Source organism: Acanthochromis polyacanthus, chromosome 3 (assembly GCF_021347895.1).
Source record: "Acanthochromis polyacanthus isolate Apoly-LR-REF ecotype Palm Island chromosome 3, KAUST_Apoly_ChrSc, whole genome shotgun sequence".
Classification (NCBI taxonomy): domain Eukaryota; kingdom Metazoa; phylum Chordata; class Actinopteri; family Pomacentridae; genus Acanthochromis; species Acanthochromis polyacanthus.
This window is the reverse complement of record NC_067115.1, coordinates 28,639,678-28,664,915: the sequence shown is the minus strand read 5'-3', so window position 1 is coordinate 28,664,915 and position 25,238 is coordinate 28,639,678. Positions and strand designations below refer to the sequence as shown.

At 44.0% G+C, this 25,238-nt stretch overlaps 2 protein-coding genes across 7 annotated transcripts in view; both read left to right on the top strand.

Moving 5' to 3' along the window:
- The window catches only part of lef1 (lymphoid enhancer-binding factor 1), a 47,161-nt gene extending 23,765 nt beyond the window's left edge, over nucleotides 1–23,396 (top strand). The window contains exons 4-11 of one of the 6 annotated variants that reach the window (XM_022202925.2): nucleotides 390–519; nucleotides 3,958–4,045; nucleotides 8,167–8,286; nucleotides 9,064–9,226; nucleotides 10,036–10,143; nucleotides 11,909–11,948; nucleotides 12,491–12,532; nucleotides 21,873–23,396. In XM_022202925.2, coding sequence (XP_022058617.1) covers nucleotides 390–519; nucleotides 3,958–4,045; nucleotides 8,167–8,286; nucleotides 9,064–9,226; nucleotides 10,036–10,143; nucleotides 11,909–11,948; nucleotides 12,491–12,525 — 684 coding nt within the window. In that variant the 3' untranslated portion in view covers nucleotides 12,526–12,532; nucleotides 21,873–23,396. Of the gene's footprint in view, nucleotides 1–389; nucleotides 520–3,957; nucleotides 4,046–8,166; nucleotides 8,287–9,063; nucleotides 9,227–10,035; nucleotides 10,144–11,899; nucleotides 11,949–12,490; nucleotides 12,533–21,872 lie in introns of all 6 variants that reach the window. The other 5 variants (XM_022202924.2, XM_022202922.2, XM_022202921.2 and 2 more) reach the window with 5 other exon arrangements.
- Nucleotides 1–25,238, top strand: part of psip1a (PC4 and SFRS1 interacting protein 1a) — a 259,251-nt gene that overhangs the window by 210,759 nt on the left and 23,254 nt on the right. The gene's annotated exons all lie outside the window — the stretch shown is intronic.

The following is a 25,238-nucleotide window of genomic DNA, read 5'->3' as shown; positions in this document are numbered from 1 at the left end:
AGTCTCTTTTCTCTCCCCTCTCTTTGCTGCATCGCTCGCTCACTCCTTTTCGCTTCACCTCTGTTTGTATCTTTCTCACTTTTTCTGTCTCAAACATGCTCACGCACCTCTTTGACTTGTTTTTCCCTGCTTCCTTTAGGGAATGAGATATTGAGTCCTGCTGACCTAGGCTAAACAAAGTTTTCAGCTACTGGGCTCAGGTTACTAAAGCGGATGAAACTGAAGAAATGCTTTTAAGTAACTTCTTGACCATATTATTTCACTTTACCCACCACATCTGCAAGTAGCCTCTGTGCTGCAGAACAGACCACCTGCATTGTATGAAGCTCGTGTACAATACCATTGTTCTTTCATATTGTTTTTAAATCTACTCGTATTTTTCTCCACAGTCCAACAAAGTCCCCGTGGTGCAGCCGTCCCATGCAGTCCACCCGCTCACCCCACTGATCACATACAGTGACGAGCACTTTGCTCCGGGGTCCCATTCTGGACATCACCCCCAGGACAACAACAAACAAGGTAGAGACCAAACAAAGACACACAGACTTGATGAAACACAGCAGGGCTACTGTAGTGTTACTGTGTGAATGCTTAGCATATCCATTCATGACGTGTACAAAGCAGTGACGTCTTTTTAAAATGGACTATGAATGAAACTAATTGGAGTCATTTTTATATGAGTTAAAACAAAGCCAGGGATTGTCTTGGAGCTGAATACTTAATGGGCCAATGGTCATTACTGACATAAAACAATAAAAACACCACATTTCTGAGGACGTGATGAAGAGGACATGTTTAATGTGGATCAGTCACGGAAGAGCACAAACCAGTCCTCATAATAAGGCCATTATCAGTGCAGCACAGATCCAGTGTGTTGGGTTTGGGCACATTATCAACAAAACAGGAATTTACAGCGGGATACAGTTTGTACATCCGTTCATCAACAATAACAGCTTGTTTTCTTAAAAAGTAGGGTATTTTACGTAGGGCTTTAGTGGTGAGAATTTACAATACCAAATTTTTTGCATTGTTAGATTTTATTTGAACTGACCTTTAAATGGACTGTGAAGTGGATTTTACACAGCCCTCAAAGAACCAGCGTCCTTGTCTAAAGTTTTCAGGGTGAAAAATGATCGAATTTTCTGTATGATATTGCAATATTGAGAAATGGTGAACTGAACTGTGGTTTTTTTTGTTGTTTTTTCACATTCATGTCAGGCACCGCTGTCAGGAATTAGTAGACACTCAAACTGAAATGTGTCGCAGCAAAGTCATCTTTCCTATGAACTCATATGAAGCAGCCTGTGGGATGGCACGCTGAGCTCTGCTGCCCTCTCCCTCTGCACTCTTTGCCTCTCAGTAATAACATCAAGCTGCAGCTCTGACAGCTGCAGAGGAGCTCCTCAGCCGTTTGGACGAGCTCCTCAGCCCCGCGCAGCTGGAGACTTTGGCAGCTCCTCGCTAATGCAGAAAAAGACGTGGGCCCTCCATAGTTTTGTCCCGCACCTTTTCTCTTCTTCCCCTCGGCTTTCTTCTCCTGCGGCGGCTGCCAGTTGCAAAAAACAGGAGGGGAGGGATCAGACAGGATGTAGGCGATGATGATGATGAGGCTAGGGGGTTCTGAGGGACCGGCTATAAATAACGACGTGGAGCCGAGCGCACGGCGCAGCGAGATGAAGGGAGCGGGACGTATAAAGAAACTGTGCTCCACATATGTCAGAAGAATCAAGCATCTGACACTTTTTGTTGAATATTTCTCTCTCATAGAAGCCGGAAAGAATAAACAGGTAACCGAATTGAATCACACACACAGAGATTTCAGAAATTAGTTGTCATGTATCACAGTTTATGGAGACCACTTTACCACTAAGTCCACTAAGTTTCTTACCATGAAGAGCAGAAAGGACCCCTGGAGGGTTTTTTTTCTTACATTTGATCTTTTGCACTCATAACCCAACAGAAATCCTTGTCCAAGCAAAGCAGTTGCAGAATTAGCTGTAAATGATTTCCCCAGACATACGTGTGTGTATATCAGTAGAGCTAAGCTGAAGATGCTTAAAAAGAAATCTCTTCTATTCCCTTTTTTGCTGTCCCTCTCTCTCCTTCTCCTTCTCTCTCTCTCTCTCTTTCCCATATCGACCAATTGCGGCTCTGCTTTCCTTAGTGGGCTCAGACTTTGATCTGCTCGTTAATTATGAAAAACAATCATGGATTTTCTCATTATGAGCTCTAATATGCGCGGGGCTGCAACGCAGGATGGAAGGTCGAGGGAGTGCAAGTGGGGGGACGTTTCAGCGTTTTACATTTAAACCTTTCATATGTGTATTTTATTTAAATAAAAAAACAGAAATATATGCTAATGCAACCAGAGATCATACCCAGGTTTTACATTGAGGCTCATGTTAGTGTTGCTTGTTTTGAGAGGAAATGAAAGCTGGGAAGCTTCCTCGGACGTTGACGGGAACGTGTGAAAAGGTGGAGTGAGTAATTAGGCACCTTAGGGGTGTGAGTGACAAGGTTAACACGCCGGGACTCTCCCTGCCTCCCCTGCTGCTTCAACCCCTTGCCTTCTTCCCTTCTGCCCCCAGGAGGGCCCTGAGGAGTGTTAGGTGGTGGATTAGTGGGCAGGGAGCAGCGCTATCCGAGCTATGAATCCAGCGTTGCAACATTGGCTTTGGAGATATAAGCCTCCCACTCGGCCAGCTTCTCCGAGGAGGGAGGCCCCTTTAGACGGCAGCCTGGAGAGAGAAAGAAGGAAGAGAAAAGATAGAGGAAAGGAGAAAGGGCTGGCTCCAGCAGGGATTAGAAGATGGTGCTAATCTGGAGGCATTTGCCCTCTTTTCTTTATGTGTGTGAGTGTTTGAGCTCTATATTCAGGCACATTCCAGTTGTCCCTGTATGAACAGTATTTCCTGATATCTATAGACATTCAGCCCTATTGTTGCTCCAGCTGCTCTTAAATGGAAAACAAATTAGAGACGACAGCAGTGCACATGCTGAATGTTTGTCGTCCTGCAGTTCTCAAGTGTTTCTTCTTAGAGAAAGACACCCCTTGACCTTGAAGCCCAGTAGCAGCAGGCGAGCTGGTGATGGAGAAGCTTAGTCCTGAAGATCCACCGACAGTTAGTCTGAGTCAATCCCGTGTCTACAGGGAGAGCTGCAGCCTCTGCCATAAAGAGGAAGCCTCAATTATCCAGCTTAAAGATGCTGAAACACACTGGAAGGAATCTAGCTAAGCGGACTCCTTTATGCTGGTTGATAATGTGAGGTCAGGAGCCGTACTCAAGGCCCGACACGTCCTTGACTTGTGGTGAAGCAGGATGGGTAAGCTGAGAAGGAGTAAAGTTTGAATATTTGGTTAAAAAATACACGTAAGGTCAGCAGGAGGTTCACAAATTTGCCTGAAGTTTTTAACCATGACTCACTTTCACAGCCCAGTTGTTCTGAATGTAAGCTCTGTAAATAGCCACTAAATCAACCTTGAGGTGAATTTTCTGGCAAACAATGTTTCCAAGATCGACATTTCACAAAATGTTGCACTGATCCAACACCAACAGCTCGCCTCTGTGTCTCTACTACCTAAACGATCAGTCACAGCAGTAGTAGACGTTGTCTTCCTATAACCAGCTGTGCAGAAAGATTGCTAAAAACATGATGTAAAACTAACTCTAAATTGTCCGTAGGTGTGAATACTATTGTAACTGTTTGTATCTATATGTAGCCTTGAAATAGACTGGTGATCTGTCCAGGTGTCCCCTGTCTTCACACTAAGTCAGCTGTGATAGACTCCAGCCCCCTGCAACCCTAATGAGGATTAACGGTGTATAGATGGATGATATGAAACTGGCACCATTCTGACTTGAACATGACAAAAAAAACCTCAAAAACTACAGAAACTTGCTCCCCTGTTCTGTTTTTAACTTGCTCTGTGTTTGTGTGTCACTGATGTTTGTCTAGGAATGAGACATCACCCTGGACCAGACATGCCCAACTTCTACTCCCTGTCTCCTGGAGGAGTGGGGCAGATCACACCCCCGCTGGGATGGTGAGTCACAGACAGACAAAAGCAAAAGCATGCACAGTTGATTCGTACAAACAAGGGACAATTGCTCTCCTGTCTCGTCCCATCGTTTGGACTCTGACACTGTACCAGCTCTGTGGAGAAACGCTGGCCTGCAGCAGCCTCCACAGGGAGGTCTGGCTGTTTCTGCTGCGGCTTCAGCCACCCCGCTCCTCTGTGTTCCCAGCACAAGTCAAACACATCACCACATACGTGCTCTTGCATCGCCATATGGCTGCTTAACCCCCATCAAAGCTTTCTGGAAGCACTTCTCTCTCTGGTATTCAATTCGTCTTTGTGATTTACATTTTTACTATCTTTTCTTTCACTGCATCCATGTCACTTTCAATGAGTATTTACTCAACATACACTAAAAAAAAGTTTGGGGTCACCCAGACAATTTCATGTTTCCCGTGAAAACTCACACTTATATTCATGTGCTAACATAATTGCACAAGGGTTTTCTAATCATCAATGATCCTTTCAACACCATTAGCTAACACAATGTAGCATTAGAACACAGGAGTGATGGTTGCTGGAAATGTTCCTCTGTACCCCTATGGAGATATTCCATTAAAAATCATTCATTTCCAGCTAGAATAGTCATTTATCACATTAACAATGTCTAGACTGGATTTCTCATTCATTTAATGTTATCTTCATAGAAAAAAAGGCAAAAGGATAGTGTATCTTCCTCTCTTTCTTTGGTTCTTTTACAGTCGTTCCCTCCACTACCTATTTCTTCCTTGTTGTAATGTTTCTAGAAATACACTGAATGAAGTAACATGTGAAGTGCTAAATCAGGGGATGGCAAAAGATGATCTCCTCCCTTTCTTCTAAATTTGAATACCTGAAGCATATTTGTGCATTTTCTGATTTAGCGAGTGTTTATTTAGGATTTTTTTCTGCTTTTCTACATTACGAGTCATAAATTTTGGATTCTTGGTCATCATTTGTAACCAGCAACAAGTCAGTTGGACTGAGGGAGGGTTGTGTTTGTAGAAGTGAACAATACTGTTCAGTAGGGCTGGCCTGAATAGTGATTTCTGGCCTCCGAATATTCGGGCCCTATTAAAGACGAATATCTGAATATGCGCTCCGCTCCCTAACGTCCGACGGGGGAGGGACGGGGGGGGAGTGATGGCCAACTCCTCAGTCAGGAAAGTCGCTGTTGGCTGTCCTAAAAGTCGCTAGAAGTCGCTAAATGACGGCATCGCCTAATTTGCATATTTCCCAGTTTGCATGTAATTGTAATCAACGTTGTAGGAGAGAGGAATAACGTTGTGGAAGAGACCGAAAAGTGAGTATAAAACACCCAAAATATGTTTTTTCACTAGAGGCTAAATGCTGTGGTTTATTTTAGTATGGCAGTGAAGAAACATTTTCATTTATATTCCGCTACGTAAGTCTGGATGGGATCTGTAGTGACTTTGCGCATGCGCGATTCATCTGCCGTCTGGTCGCGGAGTGATGTGTCCTCTAATCAGACACTGGGACTGCTGTGGGGTTACTGGACTGACAGCCTGGGGGAGAAGCTCACAGCAGCACCTGCTGCTCGTTGAAAACAGTAACTGCAGAATGATCCGAGTTTTCCTGTCAGTGTCTCCAAAACGGCAGAAAAAGTCAGTAGATTTGTCGCTAGTCGCTTTTGACAAAAAAAAAGTCGCTAGATTTAGCAAGAAAGTCACTAAGTTGGCAACACTGCGGAGGTCTTCAGCATCTTGTCTTGTGTTTATGCAAGGAAGTGAAGCGTGACGTCAGAGTCGGCAGCCACCCGGCCATGGTGCTAAGAAAAACGAATGGAGGTGAAGGGAAGAGACGAGCTCCGAATATTTTCGTCTGGGGGGAGGAAGGGGCGATCACGTGGGGGGGCGAATATTCGGATACCAAAATTAATATCCGGATACCGCCGTAGCGAACGAATATTTGGATATTCAGGATATTCGGGTCCAGCCGTACTGTTCAGTAAACGTTCTCCTTCACAATCTTTTTATGAAGATGTATCCAGATGATTGAAATATAGCCACAATATGATGAAATGAGAGCTGAAACAAAATGGAAAATTGAGATTTTGGACTCACTACTGATGTGATGACAAGACAAAAATTCTGCTATTTATTATGTCTGAGGAGGAAACTATGAAAGGTGAAGATGTGACAGGGGATGAAAAGCGTATCTAAATATTTCCTCATGAGGAGCTGATCTGTACAAAGCATGACTGGAAGAAACTTGAACAAAATTGAAATGGAATTTTTAAAACTATGTCAGGTTTCTCTACCATTTTATCTGATGTTGATTGTTCATGAGGTTCAGTGGGAAGATAGAGACGAGAACTACTTGTGGAAAGTTGTACTTCTGGACTTTATTTGTTTCTAAAGTTCGATCGTCATAAATGCAACACAATGTGACACAAACAGGCATATTTCTATGCTGTATATTTACATAGATGATTTTTCTGAACCTTTTAATGATGTTTTAATAAGAAGTGATATTTGCCTCTATCACAGTTTGCATGTCTTTATAGTAAGTCCCTGCTCAGACCATTTCATTAATTTTGAGATGCTTGAAAAGGAAAACATTACAGTTTTTTACAAATGAGAAGCAAAGATTTGAGAAGATATAATTATGAGTTTCTATGTAAAAAATGTTTTTCCCCCACCTGTCTGTCATCTCACATGTCGCTACATTTATTTTGCGACTTTTTGTGAAGATATCAGTTTGGGATTCACCAATAGTAGAATGTCTGACTGCTGCCTGTAAGTCAAATTGATGGAAGCTGAAGCTTTATTTTAGTATTTTCGGCAAGTGGTTGGAGAGCTACAGCTAGTCAGAGTGACTTCTCTCTGTTTTCTTTCTCTTGAAACAAAATACTTTCCTTAATATTTAGCATTTAACATCAGCCAGTTATCCAAATCCAAACCCATCTTCTCTTCCCAAACTCCATCAGTGAAGATGTAGTTTATCCCTGCAAGATTCATTCTCCTTTGCTGCGATTCCTAGTCTTTACTTACTTCGAGTAGATTCCTTATACCACCGTCAGAAAAAGGACATTATCGAGAAGACTAGTTTAGTAACTAGTTATATATACAAGTTCAAATTGAAATGAAATCTGTGGTCCTCATACTTTCATCTCAACCCATTGATTGCGTAGCTGTTGTGAATTTGAATTTGCAGCATAAATATCTTTTTAAAGATGGATATTGGACTCATCAAAACAATAAGCCTAAACTGTACATTTTAAACAACTGAACTACCTTTAGTCAAAACGTGCTTTGGCCGTGGTAACTCTGTTTACCCAAAAAAAGCAGTGTACTTTTCACTAAGATTGATCATGGAGTTGTAATTGTTGAAAAGAATATGCCTTATGGGAAGACCTGTGACAGAGGTATACCAATGCACTTTTATGTTCAGATTAAGATCTTACAGAATAAGATTTTTGATTATTTTTGTCATTTTTTTATGCAGTGGAAGAGACTGACTGGATGTTTTCCATGAAAACTCACACTTTTATTCATGTGCTAACATAACTGCTCAAGGGTTTTCTAATCATCAGTTAGCCTTTCAACACCGTTAGCTAACACAATGTAGCATTAGAACACAGGAGTGATGGTTGCTGGAAATGTTCCTCTGTACCGCTATGGAGATATTCCATTAAAAATGGTCATTTCCAGCTTGAATAGTCATTTAGCACATTAACAAAATAAGGACATTTCTAAGTGACCCCAAACTTTTGAATGGTAGTGTATATGATTATCTTTCTTTCCTTGTATACACTATAGTGATAGTTTTTTTCACTGAGGAGACCCTCCACGTCTTTTATCATTAATTAATTAGGGCAGCATGGCTCAGTGGGTAGTGACCGTCTTGTAACCGAAGGGTTGCCGATCCTGGCCTTAATGTCGAGGTGTCCCTGAGAAAGAAACCGAACCCCTAACTGCTCCCGATGGGTCGTGGTTAGCGCCTTGCATGGCAGCTTCCACCATCAGTGTGTGAACGGGTGAACGTGATGTATAATGTAAAGTGCTTTCGGTATCGTTTCAGGTATAGTAAAAGTGCTATATAAATACAGACCATTTACCATTAATCAAAATCTGCTGTTCTTGCAGGTTTTCACACCACATGGTGCCCGGCCCTCCAGGTCCCCACGCCACAGGGATCCCCCACCCGGCCATCGTCAACCCACAGGTCAAACACGAGCCTCCGCATGAAACTGACATCATGCACATGTAAGTCCTCCAAGCACCGGACACTTTCACACACACTTTCGGAAACCCATGCCATCACCCGCCTTTATCAGCAGTTTTCTGAGACGACATACTTCCAGGTATTTGTGCACTCCAGTGGGCCGTCGCTGAACAAACCCTCTGTCAGAGCCTTGTTCTCATTCTATTGATGTGAGCAGATAAGAGGCGAGGGCCCGTGCTCCACTGATAACAGGCCTATGCTTCATTTGGCCCCGGGGATCACAACACTCTTAGCCAGCAACAGATACAGGTCCTAGATTAGTGGAATTCACAAACCCTGCGAGTGCAGCGGGAAGCGCTGTGAGCACCCCGAAGTGGTTATCACTGATATTTCCATTATTCATGGCCATCCTCATCCCAAGACTGTACTAGTATCAAAAAGGTTGTTAGAAAGTAAGTCAGGAATGGGAGCCGAGTGTCTTTGAGTGTGAGCATTTGGTTTTAAGCGACTGCCAATGTGCTGTGGACGAGAGGGTTTGGTTGCTATTACTGGTGAAGTAATCTCTCCGCGTGAAGGGCTGCGACCGTACAACTGCACATGATTAAAGAGGCAGGGGCCCATGGCGTGGCAGCCCCTTTCACGCTGCCTCACCATTGGCTTCGAGCGGCCAGACCCTCGCTGTTTTTGTCGCCATCGCGGCACCACAGTTTCCCTTCCTCTGCCGCTTTGCTCTTTTATTTTCTCATTTTCGAGCTATTATGCTTCTCCCTCTTCTTACCTCCGCCCGTGTCGTTGTTGTTGTTGATTGTTTTCGACAGGAAACCCCAGCATGAACAGAGAAAGGAGCAGGAGCCCAAAAGACCGCACATCAAGAAGCCGCTAAACGCCTTCATGCTCTACATGAAAGAGATGCGTGCCAACGTGGTCGCCGAGTGCACGCTGAAGGAGAGCGCCGCCATCAATCAGATCCTGGGACGGAGGGTAGGTCGCACAGCCGGCGTGCTGTCACACACCGCTCTCATTTTCCTTTCTCGCTGTAGTTTATCTTTGTTGATTGACTTAAATCACCAGGAGATCACAGTTCCTGCCATGGCTCTAAAAAGGCGGCACAGACTGACAATCCGAGGCCCAATTAGTTGGAAAAAGTACAAAGATTCCTCTCTGTATTAACATAGAGTCTTTTATGAACTAATGATTATTGTCATAATGATTGCCCGGGCCAATTACTTCCCTCTCAGCAGCACAGATACAGGCTGCCTATCTAACTGACATTTAATCAAATTGGCTTTAATAAAACATGCCTGGATAATGGCACGGTTGGAAATGACAAAATTTGTTCCTTTTGAGGATTGGGAAAAGAGTGGAACCACAGAGCCATGTTAAAAGCCTTAACGAATAGGCCCAGCGGTTGAGGCAGCCAGCCACAGCAAAGCCTAGTTTGTGGCCTGTATAGGGTAATTGCTTGCTGACATAGTTTGAATAAAAAGCACTGCTAAATTGGAAGCAGTGTTTTGATATGAAATCAAAGTTTTTTTTTTCCCTTCTCTTCCTCCCCCCACCCCCCGACTCTTGTGCATGTTAATCTCTTCATCATGTTTCCCCCCTTTGTCGCTTTTATCCCCCACGTTTCTTTTTTTCTATTCTACACCAGACATTTTGGAAGTTGAAAAGAGTTTTTTTTTTCTTTACCAAAAACACCAGCACACTTCTCTATGCAGGGAACATGCAAGTGCATGCCAGTAATTGACTGTATGCTATTTTTTCCCCTAATCTCCTTTGTACTGAAACAGTGGCATGCTTTATCTCGGGAAGAGCAAGCTAAGTATTATGAGTTAGCCCGCAAGGAACGGCAGCTCCACATGCAGCTCTACCCAGGCTGGTCCGCTCGAGACAACTATGTAAGTATCCACAGAACAGATTGACAGAGGTGCGCGTGCGTGTATTTATGTGGATTTGGGTGGTTTGTTTATGTCAGTGTTGCATGACTTGATCTTTAAAAAAAGACACGCGAGGATGACATCCACACTAATTCACGCTAGTCTTCTCCATGCTAATGGGGTCCATTTCTAGACCCTTTGTTTCAGCCTAATGTGTAATTCATAACACTGGGATTCACTGTTATAGTGCCATCCACACTCAAATGGATTGTAGTATCAGGAACACTATTATTGCCAAGTGAAAATTGCCTGGTAATGGCTACGCTAGTCTTTGATGTTCCATATCAGCATGGAGCTGTGGATGTAAAAAGCAACTGTTAGACTGAGTTGAGGAGGCTGGATCGCACATACAGCGTTCAACAGCACCAACCTTTGCCCCCATCCCCTCCAGCTGCCCCTTTAATTAGTGAATGTGGGAGGTTTAAGAATTAGGATGCAGCCTGTTTTTTTATATATGTGTGATGTGTATACGTGTTGGTGATTGGGAGTCGTCACAATCTGTCTCAGAGTGTGTGATGTGTATGGATTTGTGTGTGTGTGTGTGAGAGAGAGAGAGAGAGAGAGAGAGAGAGAGAGAGCACCAGCCTTTATTAAAAGTGTGGCTCCGGCACTCACATTCACTCCACCACCAAAGTGCTTTGTGGTGTTTATCTGCCTCCCCTCGGACACCGACAGCATCCCTCCTCCTTCTGCCTCCGTTGCTCCACTGCCAAAATGCCTCGCTGAGGGGGAGACAGTTTCACAGCTCTGCTCCCAGTGAAGCACAGCACAGTTAAAGATATACAGCAGCAGCTAGTGACAGTTAGCTCAGTTCCCGTTTCATTTCCAGCTTTGTTAGTACAAGTATATTTGACGGGTAGTAAGGAGCGGGAGAGGGGGGACTTTCTACTCGACACATATGAAAGATAAAGATTTTGTTGATGCAAAACATGTCGTACAAGTGCATTTTGAGCGTTTCTGTGACCGCTCCCGCAGTCGAAATGTGTGCATCATGCCTGGAAACACCCGAAATAGGTAACACACACACACTGGCGTGGAGGAGAGCATGTAGCATTCATAGTTTTGCTGTGTACCCCCTCTCTCATCCTTTCTCTCACCCACACTCACTTAGCCTCTCTTCTTCCCTGTCTGCCGCAGCAGTAGAAGGCAGATTAGCTCATGAATAAGTGGATTAGCAGACTTTGCAGCAGGAAACCAAAGTGCTGCTCATATTTGACTAGAACGACTCTACACTGCTATCTATACCTATAGTCTCCCCCCTGGGGATTTAGCATAAGCTATAAATCCTTACACACTCCCACCACCTCACTGGGAAAAGAGTGGTGCTCTTCACAGTCATTGAGCTAGACTAGCCTAATTATAGTGAGCGTTTTTAATTGCACTTCACGTTAATGTTTGTCATTTGGGGGACTTCAAAGGTAGACGTGGAGAGGTCACAACAGCCGAACGAGCTGCCTCTTTTTGTCTGTGACGGTCAGTAGGACTCACAATGGTAGAAACTGCTACTAGCAGTAAGTAGAACGCACTTAAATCAGCCTCTTGACGGTCAGTCCCTCTCAGTGCTGCAGTTTGCGGTGGAGTCCGGAGTCTGGGGGATGCTGGTTAGATGCCCAGCAGGGGATGAGTGAACATGGCAGTCAGCAGCAGGATATCAGAGTGGTCTAGTGAGCGTGAGTGCTGGAGCCACACTTTATGTGTTCCTCTGTATATTTTTTAGGGAAAGAAGAAGAAGCGGAAGAGGGAGAAGATGCAGGAATCGGCCACAGGTAAGCGACGATCCCCGCAGCTTTCCGTATCATCTCAAACCTGGGAGTCACGCCGCCATTCCATAGAGAAACACGTCGTCTGCATATGTGCTAATAGACACCGTGTAATGCTATAAATCTCAAAGTGAAGACACACACAGATAAAACTGACACGCAGAATCAGCCACTAACCAAACTAATATCACCTGCTATCTTTACACTGGTCTCATCCCGCCATCCATTTGGCCTTTTCCTGTCTCCCATCCCCGTCTCCACATTTTACACCTACTTTGGGATTAGTCTGTCCATTCTTTACGACTACTTACAGATTCTGGGCTTTGCACTATTTGTTTGCCTGCTGCACTGTAGTATGTCTTTCTGCTGACCTTGTTTAGCCGCGCTTTTGAGCCTCCTCTTAACACTGCAACTGTAATCCACTGAGATTAAGTCAAATGTCAGTTTTTTTTTTATTATTTTTTTGGTCTGTGTAGGCCAGATGGACGGCTATGATTTATGCCGTCCGGATACCTCAAAATTTTTAAAAAAGATCCAATTTTCTGCAGGTACAGGCCAGAGAATGAAAACGGCGTACATCTGAGAATATGGTAAGACAAACCCCCCTCTATGCCCTCCCTGTCTGGTCCACTTCAATACATGTCAAGTTTTCTTTTTATTTAAACTGTTAAACACCGACTTTGAGAGTATGTGCTCACAGACTAATCCTAAAAAGGTCCACCCTAACCCCTCGCCATAGTCATTGTGTCAGCGGTGTTAAGGCCTGAAGAGGGATTGTGCTTTGTGTGTGGTGTTTGCTCAGCGGCCTCAGCACAATATGCTCTGGATTTTCTGTGTGTGTGTGTGTGTGTGTGTGTGTGTGTGTGTGTGTGTGTGCGAGCGTACACGTGCGTATGTATGTCGCAATGTTTAATTTCACTGTTTTTATGTGGTCGGATGAAAGGTCAGATGTTCCGTCAGACGTTTATGGATTATTTTCCTTACAACGTGTCAGAAAAATGTCCAAAAAAAAGTGTTCTTCAAAAATATTGCTTAATAAATCAGGCAGCTCAGCCACTCAGTTCCCCCTGAACACAGGCTAAATAATACATCTGAGAACAGTTTTACTAGCCCAGAATGTTTTTTTTCTACTACTGGTGGAGGCTAGGATGTCAGCTCAGCTCCATATGGACTTCTTGTGTCGTCTTTCTCTGTGTCTTTGTGCAGCAGAGCAGGATCCAGCAGCTTGTTTGGCAGCAACTTAATGAGATGCTATACCTTAATAAGATTTCATGGTATCTAGGGTTTCAGGGTGTCTATAATGCTCTCATAACAAAGGCACTCCGTAGTCTCTTTTTTTTAACATGTGAAAGATATGTAGAGATATATTGATTCAGTTGAAATGTCAAACCCTTGCTGAACTGTCACCTGTCCCTTTTTCTTTATTGAAAGGAGGATTAATATTCCCAGTGTGTGGTACAGGCAACTCTATTTTCCCTCTCAATCTTCCTTACACTCTCCGGATCTTTTTTTTTTTCTTTTGCTCTCCATCTATCTGCTTCCCTTCTCTCTCCCTCCCTGTGAGTCTGGTAGCATCCTGTTATTCCGCTCCCTTTTGGCAGCAGAGAAAGCCGGGCAGATGTGACAAATCTGGTCTTACGTCGAAATCACCCCAACCAGACAAAGGTTTTCCACTTGATCGATTCCTGACCCAGTGGCTCTCTCTGAACCAAAAATTGGGCTGCTTTCCTCTTCTTTTCTTTTCTCTTTTTTTTTCACTTTTCAAAGCGCGGAGAGCGCAAGCGCTAAAAAGCACTTTATCTCTGATCCAATAATTAGCAGTGCCTAGCCGCAGCGGGATGGACACCCTTGCTGATTCTCAGTGACAGCCTTAAACTAATATGCATAATACCAAGGATACTGCCACAACTCCCCAAGCCCTCAATTTATGCAGATCCCAAAGAGCTGGATTGAGGTTAGCTTGCTGTAGACGCCAAAAACATCTTTAAATGAACTCGTTTGTCTATTTCTTTTCATCTTCCCCAGCCTCTGTCCTGTCCATCTCTCCCCTGGACGGACAACCTGAAAGGAAATGTTGTTAATGAGTTAAATTCAAACACCTTTTTGTATAAAGGTCGAACATTTGCTCCATTAGATTTTATTTTTAGCTCCCATGCGACCATAATGAAGAATATTCAGCAGAACAAAGTGAAATACTTTGGTGTCGGTGGATTTTATGAGAGGAAAAACGGCCTAATACGTTTCATATTGACATATTTTATGGTGTTTTTTGGCCTTTGAGGCAAACCAGGAGTTGAGAAGCAGAGTGGTGTTTTATGGCTCGATGTTGGTTCTCTTTGTTATCTTTAGCATGTCAAACAGTGGGCCCACCACACAGCTGGCTCTCACCACACTGGAATAGCTCTCGGAGAAGTCATTACTCTGACATTGTGAAGTTAGAGTTTCTGTCTCTTCCCCTCGTCACTTCTTACGCCTTCTGGAAGCGTGCACTTTTACTCCTCCTTTCTTCACTCTTTCTTCACCCCTCTTCACTTTGTTTCCGTCCGTTCGGCTTCCTCCCGTCGCTGTTAGCCTTTTGTCTGACTAAGCCCGCTGATTCACAGCCTTTCAGATAGTTATCTGGCCGAGACACATACATGCCCTCGAGGCTTTCTCCTGTTTCAGAGGCTGCGCATTTTTTTCACAGGGGGGAGACACTCCTAACAAAGGTGGCTTTTTAATCTGCCGAGCAAGGCCAGCGGAGTTGCAAACGCTTCCCATAAAACTGCTCGTGAGTCACGTTGCTCCACCTTTTTATGAAGGTGCTCTTTTGTTGACATGCAAAACGGCTCTCTTCAGTCGTTTTCTCCTGTTTGCGGTTATGCAAGAGGTTTTTAATCGCATGATCCAGGATATCTCGGCTTAATGATTGTGAGTGTCTGGTAAGTGCATCCAGGGTGATTTTTGGCCACATGTCCTGGTGCAGACGCATAAAAGACAGTGTTGTTCAGGCAGGAGCTTTGGTGGACACGCTCTCTCCTCTGTGTTCGTCTCAGTCGTGGCCCGACTCTGTTCCCTCTGATGTGTGCAGCCAGAAGTCAGCTGTCAGAAGACTTTGATGAGGGAAGAAGAGGAGAGAGGGAAAGGGAGGGCGAGAGAAGAGGCCAGGAGAAAATCCCACATTCTCGAGAGTTCTGAGTTTACCCAATCTCACTCAACTGCCACTCATCCTTCCTCGTCCCCCCCCCCTTTTTTTGCTCCATCTTTATTTGTTGCCTCTCATCTTCTCCCTCTCAGACCCTCATCACTCTCCCTCGCACACACATATCTGAGCAGCCAGCCACACGCTCCGGCTGCAATTAGGCAAGATTCAGCGTCTGCCTCTATTTCCCGAGTCGTTTCAATTTGGCGCTGAGCCTCTAGGCCACTGCGGCACAGCCCAGTGCCTCCACACCCTGCCTTATTAGTGACCTGGGATAATTGGGGAAGGGAAGCCGGATCGCAAAAGCTGACTGTGGGTCTCGCTCTGAGCGGCACTCGGGAGATGAGAGGATGTTTTTAAAACTGTACCTCTTCGCCAAAAAAAAGGAGGAAAAAAATAGAGATTTGGGCTTAAATCAGAGCGACGCCCCGGTTAATGTTACTGTAGGTAGGAAATGGAATAGGAAATGTTGGCCCTCACAGTCCTCCGGTTCTCCCACTCCTCTGACCTCCACAAAGCTCGCTCTGTGAAGAAAAACCACCCTCTCAGCACTAAGTATATGGAGCTGCAATTAAAGCACGTATGTGTGGTTTTAGGTGAAAAATCTGTCACTCTGACAAGGCTGTCTAACCCCGGCCTGGCAACCTCATCTGACATGTTTGAGAAAAGAGATACGGTGTGACCCTCATAAAGGATCCTCTCTGTGTGTGTTTACATGGGAGAAAATGGAGATATAGTGCTCCAGTTGTTTAGACTGGGGCTTGAAATTTGTTTTGATTGAGTCACGGGCCTATTGTGTTGTGGTTTGGCCAGCTGCAGTAACAGTATGAGGGTCCAGTCTCAGCTTTTTGTGATGTCTTCTCTACTTCCTCTCTTTCTCCCAGGCTCTCTCTCTCTCTCTCTCTCTCCTCCTCCTCCCCCGTCCTCCTCACCCCCGAGGCTCCTCGAGGCGCTGCAGCCTCTCGGAAGAGGCGGAGATATGTGACCTTATAAAATGCTCCCCTCATGAGATACTTATCTGTGAATAAAAGGCCCCCAGGTGAAACGGCGCAGGCAGGAACAGGACGGTGGCGCTGAGGGAAGCGCTGTTTATTTTTTGTTCTCCTCTGCTCGGTCTAGCCATTGTTAAAGGAGGCGAAAAACTTGAACTCCGGCTCTTCTTCCACTCGTTTTCTGCCTTTTTTTCTCGCTCCTCCTTTTCCTGCCTCCACTCCTCCGTCCTGGTGGCGAATATGAGTGGCGGCGGGGGCCTTTGAAGCGAGACCACAGCAGAGGGAACAGTCATTGTGCCGGCTCTTTGAATGTGCCGCACCCCCACCTCCCTCCCTCTCTCCCCCTCTCCCCCTCTCCCCCCTGACATCCCCCCGGCCTGCAGTGGCTCAGACTGAGCCGTGCGGGGGCACATGGCCAGACTTCAGCTGCCCGGGCCCCCAGCGATGCCGCCTCAGATGTGGGCAACGCCTCCCACTCTCACCCCCTTCCTCCCACACTCTCCCGTGCTCCCCTAGTCTCACCCACACATGCCTGAGGTTTTGGGGTTTTGGTGACTACCCCCTCCTCATTCCCCTTTAGACCACAGCCAGACCCCACCCTTCCCTGCTCTCCAATATTTAACACAGATCCTGTCTTTCCCCCGTTTTCTCTTTAACCTTTTAGTTTCAGACCCTCCTGACTCACTTGTTAGTTTCAGAAAAGATGCAACATCCCTAGAGTTTACATTTTCATCGGGGGGGAGGGGGGGATTTCAAAGCAGTTTTTTAAGGGCCAATTTCTTTTATGTTGAATGTCTCGGAGGTGAGGAAAGTGCTGACGGTGCAGAGCATTTTCTTTAAAACGTCACCATCTCATCCAGGTGCTTTTATTTAATGGGCCGTCCATTTTATTTTTCCCTTTTGTCTTTAAGAGTGGCACTGCCGCAATTTTATGGAGTGGAGGCTCTTTTGAAAAGGTGTCAGGGAAAAAAGGGCAGCTGTGCGATCCGGGCCAAGGTCACTGCCAAGACACGCCACCACCCCAGGCTCTGATCGAAATGTGAGGACATTCCTCACTGCACTGGATAGTTTTGCTGGACTAAGTCACACTGAACTGAGCTCAGTGGATGGTGGTCAGAAATCTGTTTGATTTTAAGTCATTTGTTTGAATAACTTAAAAACAAAAACATCATACATTTACTGGTTTCCACTGCATTATTTTTGCTTTATATTAAGTAAATTGAAGATTTTGGATATTTGATTAGGTGTATGTAAGGATTTGTGAAACTGTGTTGGGATTTTTAAACTATTCTGATGAACTTCAAGAAGTGCAGTTGTTTCAGAAAAAAAAGCATTTTTACTCCGCCAAGGAATGCAGCGGAGTTTTGTGTCAATCAGCGTATGTTTGTCTGTCCGTTTGTCTGTCCGTCTGTTAGCAAAATGACTCAAAAACAGACTAACGGTTTGGGATGAAATTTTCAGGGAATGTCAGCAATAACACAAGGACCAAGGGATTAGATTTTGGCAGTGATGCGGCTTATACTCTGGACCCAAGGATTGTTCAAGATTTCTGTATCATTGTGAGATAGCGGCACAGGTCACTGTAACCATGACAACAAGCGAACACTACATCAGCTTCCTGCTGACAATCACATGATTGCGATCCTTCTACAAATTGACCAACTGTCACATAACTGTATTCCATGGTGAAGTAAATAATGCACAACTAGAAGTCTTAATACAATTAATAAAGAGGAGATTCATAAAACATTCACCTTAGAGACCAGAACTATTTTTTGTATCAGGCTACACACAGGTTTGTTTCCGCCCTAAATTTTGGCATTTTATTACAGAGATCTGTGGGAACTGACTCACTTCTGGAGCCTCAAGTGGCCATTCAAGGAAATGCATTTGTTGGAGATGGCCTTCATTTTTAGCCTTTGAGGTTGCTGCCTCATTCTATGTTAATCGCTGTACGATTGTTTAAAAGGACTCCAACAGGGAGAGAAATATGTGCGGTCTGACAATCAGACGGGTTAGATACAAACCCTGAAGTTCACTAAACTTTTCTGAAAGGAGAAAAAGAAGGTAAATGACAAAATTACGGCCCAAACTTTGTCCTGTAAACATCCACCACCCTTTACAGACCTGCTGCACAAACTGGAGCTGTGTGCAAACTGTTCCTGTGCAACAAGGAACAATTACTTAACTTTGTTTAGTTCCAGTGAGTGAAAGTTGTTTGATTGTGTGTTTCAATTTTCCCTCCAAACAATGTGGCTTAGGTAATCTGACTTGACTGCTGGATTGTTTACAAGCTGCAGTCATCTGACTGCACTTGTTTCTCGCCCTGTCTGACTTATTATTAGGTCCCACCACAGATCTTAATTAACTCATAACTTATCAAATAGATGGACAGCACTACAAAATATAAAAATAAGACACACTTGCTCTCTCCGCTCTTTTCACCTCTTAATCTCCCCCCTTCTGCCACAGATACCTCTCTCCACTTGGCTTATTTTTAGAGTAATTTGTCAGCAGTGTTTTCTTTTTTAATGGCACCAAAAGCAACCCCAGAGCTGTGTGTAGGGAGTGAGGGAGCCGCGGAGGTGGGTGGGTTGCTGGGGTGGAGGTTAGGGGGCTATAAGGCGTGCGGGCCCCAGCTGCAGGCGCTTTGATTTGGCCTGGGAGGTGAAAGCGGCGATTGAGGCGAGAGGCTGTGCCAGTTATCTTAACCTCCCACACTTCAAACGCTGGGAAGAGAGCTCGTCTGACTCCTTCCTCCCTCTCTCCGTCACGTAGAGGCGTAGGAATTGGGGGAGAGAGAGCGAGGGAGAAAGGGGGAGACGAAACCTTCGCCCGCCTCCTGAACAGAGGAGCGTTTCATTTCCTGCAAAAAAGTCCAGCCAGCATTCCTGAGCACTAATGTAGAAGGAGGCGGAGGAGGAGATGAAGGGAGGTGAGGGGAGAAGGAGGGGTCAAGTTGCTCCTGAATCCCAGTGTTTGTGTCGGCTGGACCTTGTGAAGCGCTGGCCTGGTGCCCCCTACAACCAACCACCACGCAAGCACACACCCCTGCTGCTACCACCAAGCCTTTCTGAAACTCACACACACACACACACATGCACACATTTTTCACCCGCAGCCCCTCAGGACTCTTCCCCAGGCAGGAAGGCCAGCGCTTTTCATGTCTGTGGTGGGGGGAAGGAAAAATGCTCCCCAGGAAACTGGGTGCAGGGCCGGGCGTGCGGGCCTGCTTTGAGATCCTGGGATGAAAAGAGGGAGGGCGGCGGAGGTAAATAAAAGCGACAGGGGCTCTCTCTTTTTCTCCGAGCACTGTGTTCTTTTCAGTCTGTGCTCTGTGCAGCTCCGGGTCAGCTCTCCTCGGGAAAGGTGGCCTCTGTCCTGTTCCCTTTTATCCACATGTGGTAAAGCAGTCTGTAGGGTGGTGTGTGCGCATGTGAGCAGCATCTTAAGACTCTGGAGCGTTAAGATGCAGCGAGCAGCAGGGCTCAACTGACTTCTCTCCTACAAAAACACACTTGGCTTTGCCACAAGGGAGAGGCAAACTAATACCGTTTCTTTTTGCTTTTTTCGCCTTCACAAAACATCCATCTTTTTAGTCGCAGGAGGCATCTATCCACCTCTGTCTCTGCCTCTCCACTTTGATCACAGATTCTATTTGATGCTGCTCGGGTCTAAAATAACTCTCCTTGGCTTGTCAATAACTGAAGCTAACTCTGTTATGTTAGCTCAAGCCCAGATCGCGAGAGGGAAAAGAACACTTTTGCAGCTTGACAAACAATTTCCCTGTCAGGGAACGGGGCCAATTTCATAAGCGCCCTGTGAAGTGGATTCAGGCAACGTTTTTACACATCTGTGTCAACCTGTGCCTGAACCGTACTGGTTCACATAATTACCAGCACAGTTGCATGAGCTCTGCTGGTTTTAACCAATTGTGCCGATCCTCCTGTGCAGAGTGGCTCCGCGAGCAGTCAAGTGCCTGTTTGTGTGACGTATTTTGGGTAATTGACACAGTTCCCAAGTGCCCGTTATGACCGGAAGCCTGTGGAGGTTTACTGGAACTCAGCGGAACACACTTGAGTTAATAAGGACATATTGTCTTTATTGAAATTACATGTACTGTACATGACAAAAATGAAGCACAAATTATATTTTGGAACAAATACATATCAGCCAGTATCAGTAGAAACACATTCAGGAGGAGGAAAACGATTTATAAAGACAGAAATATAGACAGCAAGTGGGAAAGAAACCTTTTTTTATATATATAAATGTTTTTTTCTCTGACAAATGTTTCTAAAGATGAAAAATATTTCCCAAAAAATCTTTGAATTTCTTGATACACTATCGTTTGAAAGTTTGGTGCCACTTAGAAATGGCCTTATTTTGAAAGAAAAGCAGTTTCTGTCATTGAAGACAACATTAAATTAATCAGAAATGACTAGCTGGAAACGGCCAACTTGTTGTTTTTTTAAAATGTATTTTTGGACTTTTTTAGCCTTTAGTATAGTAGACAGTGGAGAGAGAGAGCGAGACAAGAAAGTAGAGAGAAGAGTGGTGGGGAGACCTCCAGCAAATGGCTGTGAGCTAAAATCGAACTGAGGGAGCTGCGTCGGGGACTATAGCCTCTGTTCATGAGTCACCCACTCAACCAGTTGAGCTACCTGGGCACCCGAAACCATAGATTTTTAATAGAATATCTCCATAGGGGTACAGAGAAACATTTCCAGCAACCATCACTCCTGTGTTCTAATGCTACTTTGTGTTAGCTAATGGTGATGAAAGGTTAACTGATGATTAGAAAACCCTTGTGCAGTTATGTTAGCACATGGATAAAAGTGTGAGTTTTCATGGAAAACATGAAATTTGTCTGGATGAGCCCAGACTTTTGAACAGTAGTGTATGTTAAATATTTATCTTGACAGTGTCAGACATGCAGTTTTACTTTTATCAATGTCCTCAAGAAGAGAAGCTCATGAAAGTTCTAACCATCTGTGGAGGCTCTAGTATAACTTGTTTGGACATTACTATTAATTTTCACATTAAATCGAACGTGTCATGAGCAGATGATTGATGTCAGTCTGCACATTCAACCATACTGTGTGGTGAATTGTGGGATACACTTAGCTCTAAAGTGGTTTTAAAGTGTGGGTTAGGGATACTGCACATTGGCATACTTCCAGTGCACTCTTGTCTACTATCTATAGATCCATGAATTAAAGGCTCATGAGCACAAATGTGGCTATTTGGGACAAACCTGGAATTTCTTTTGCTTGTTTTCCCATTGCCCACCTACAGCGGCGGCTTAAATGTCAACCAGAAGCAACACAATTGCCTGAGAGAGGGAGAGTGAGAGGAGGAATGAGCGAGCAAGAGCGTAGCGCTGCCAGCTGGGTCACGGCAACCCCCATGTTAGAGCAGATCAAAGCTAGACCGGCCCACATCCTGTCACTGACCTGTAACCCCTCTGTAGTTCAGCACTCGGCTCAACACTGCCGCAGAGGCTTTCATTCGATCAGCTGCAACACTACGAACAAAAAAAAAACACCCTAATGATTGATTATGTAGATGGTAATGACAGATAATTCGCCCCTCCCTGGACCGGGGGAGCATGCTTGCATGGTGAGACACTCCGGAGTCAGTCTGAGTCATCTCGATATGTCGGTCTGGTTTTTATGATGTGAATGTGAACAATGTTTTGGTGTGAGTTTTTCCCCTCAGTGCGGCTGATCGAAACGTCTTTTTGTTTTGTTCCAGGAGGAAAACGGAACAGTTTCTCCACATGCAAAGCAAAGGCAGCAGCTACGGGCCCTCTGCTAGAGATGGAGGCCTGTTAAGATTCCATGAAGACCCTTAAAATCTCCAAACTGAAGCCTCCAGTTCTCAGAGGACCCCGTCCCACCCCACACAACCCCGCTCCCCTTTCTACTCCGACACGATCACATGCCACCGCCACCGCCGAGACAAAAACACTTCACTGTTTGACTCCCTTCCTGAAGGCGCCTGCTGTAGAGACACCGAACTGAACTGAACAAGACAATCATGCTTAGAAGGAGCACCCTCATGTAGCCGCGCTCCGACTGAAAAACCCAGAAAACATCAATTTGACGTCCGTGTTTTTGTCCGTTTTCCTTTAAATATCAGCTTTACTGCAATCCAAGGCACTGCACTGAAAAACAGCAGCAATTGTGATGTGCGCACAAACTTCTCCCCCCGCACCGCCCAAACACTCCTGTTACTAAGTTATTCTAAGTTATTTGTCATCTCTGTTCCTTTGTACAGTTCATTAGGCCGACATTCGCCCCCCGAACACCCTTCCCCTCCTTTTCTTTCTCTCTCACTGGATTTTTTGAGACCATTTGGGGTTTCGCCCGACCGACCAAACACCTCTTTTTAGACTGCACTAAGGAAGATGGAGGGATCTCATCTTGTCTAAGAAACGTCTTCAAGACGCCATTTTAGTTTGTCGCTGACCAGTTGGTGCAAAAAAATGGATCAACATTTTTGATTTGCTTTTCATTTTAGACTGAATTTTATTTTGAATGCTTTTTTTGTATCTTTAACCCTTGTTTCGATTTCTTGGTGTATATTTCAGTGATTTTTTTAATATTGTTTTTTTTATATAGTGGTATATATGAAAATAAGCTTTGGACACAGGAAAGCCATTTTTCTTGTTGAAGCGTCTTGCAGAAAATTGAAACTTAAGGCTTCTTTTGATAACTATTTGTAACAAATAGTGACCTCGAGTCTTGCTCAGATGTAAAATAATGCTCAGTATGTGTACTTTTTAAAACTGTCAGGATATGTCAATTTTCTTGGTATTTTTGCAGGCAACATTAGGACAAAGGCGAGAGTGACAGCTCAGAGGCCTATATTTTATTGTTCTAAAACATGACAAATGAAGCAGATATATATATTTACCCCAGCACTTGACAGTCTTTCTTTTATTGCAATGGACCTTTGTCTTTTCTCTCTGGTAGCTAATAGTGTGGTCTTTAGCCATGTTGTTTATTCCATGCAAACATCTCTGTAACATTTTGATTTTAATGCTCTATTTTAGTATTACTTGATGAATTCCTTTTTTAATATCATATTTTGGGTCACTGTCATCTTGGTTGTAGCATTTTGCTTCTCCAAGCACTCATATTTGAAACGGTTTCAACATGTTCTGTTTCGTTTTTGTTTTTGTTTTTTTAAAGAAAAATAAAAAAAAGGCACCATTGGCTCATTGGATCAGTTGTGTTGGTGGAAAGACCGGAGCTACATGTGCCAGATGTAACAGCCTGTGTGTCGTCCTTGGAGGTTCTAGTTCAGTAACTGTGGGCAGCAGTGACACGTGGTGGCGTAACGCAGGTAAAACAGGAAGGACGGGGCTTGCTTTCACGTCTGTGGAAACTTAAAAAAGATTTTGAAACTGACAAGAAATAAAGCCCCCTTTTTCAACAGTGAAGGGAAACTTGCATTGTCTGACTGTAAAAGGCTTTTAGTTGGTTCCTAAGTTGATTTCAAGCCTCTTTTTCTCCTGTTTCTCACTGTAAAAATTGAACGGTGCACGTTTGACAGATTTAACAGACTTTGACTAAAACTCTTACAGTAACAATTACATTTTTGGCGCAAATACAACATTTTGATGAAAGAGCTGAGATCAAAGGAGGAATTATATTTATAGAAAAATCTGAATTGCCTCTCAAACCCTACGGAGATCTATTTCAAGGAAAACAGCACCACCTTGTGTTCATGATGGGTTAATGGACCAGCTTGAAGAAACCAACATGACATGCAATCATTCTTCTGCTCATTCAAGTCATTTTTATATATCCAATCAACCATCTACACACCGCTTAATCCTCATTAGGGTGGTTGGAGTCTATCCCAGCTGACTTGTGGTGAAGGCAGGAGACATCCTGGACAGATCAGCAGTCTATCACAGGGCTACACATAGTTTTATTTATTTTATTTTATTTTATTAGTTTATTTGAACAGGGACAGTGCACATTAATTAACATTTCTGTAAATGTACCAGTTTTAGCTATAAAGCTAATTTCCAACTGTAGTCCCTGGGCAGATGAAAATGCCAGCAACAACATAGAGACAAACAATCACCCTCACATTCATACTGAAGGACAATTTAGAGTTACCAGCATGTGTAGAGTAATCAATTAACCTCAGCATATTTTTGGACTGTAGGAGGAAGCCAGAGAAAGCTCGTGTATGCACAGGGAGGACATGCAAACTCCTTGCAGAAAGATCACAGGGAAGACCGGGACATGAACCGGGGATCTTCTAGCTGCAAGGCAAAAGTGCTAACCACCAAGCCGCTGTGGAGCCAATTTTTTTTTTTCTAAAAAATAAAATTGTTGAAGTTTGCACCAACAATAGTGCCCTTCAAATCTGGATCAAATACTCATCACTGGCAGAAGTAGCAAAAGTAGAAAATAACGGTTACTGTGATAGTTTATAGTTGGAGCTTAAAATTGACATTCATTAAACATTAAATGGATTCGTCTTGCAAACTGTTGCTTCGAGCTTGTGCAGAGTTTGAAACAAGAAGTCTGTTTTCACATTTTTTGTGGTCATATAAAAATTTTGCTCAAATTATGGACTCGCACAACCGTGAAGAAGTTTGGGATTACTTAGAAATGCCCTTATTTTTTTTTAAAGAAAAGCAACTTTTTTTCCATGAAAACAAAATTAAATTAATCAAAAATACAGTCTAGACATTGCTAATGTGGTAAGTGATTCTAACTGGAAAAGGCTGATTTTTATTGGAATATCTCCATAGAGGCACAGAGGAACATTTTCAGCAACCATCACTCCTGTGTTCTAATGCTACATTGTGTTAGCTAATGGTGTTGAAAGGCTCACTGATGATTAGAAAACCCTTGTGCAATTATGTTAGCACATGAATGAAAGTGTGAGTTTTCATGGAAAATATGAAATTGTCTGGCTGACCCAAACTTTTGAATGATAATGTATACGATTATTTTAATGACTTTTGTGGTTTATTATACATCTTGGGCAGGTACATGGACACAAAAGGTCTCCTACTTGAGTAACAATGTCCATTCTCAAACTGTTCACCATTTCCAGTGGAAAATATCCAAACAATATAAGTTCAGTGTG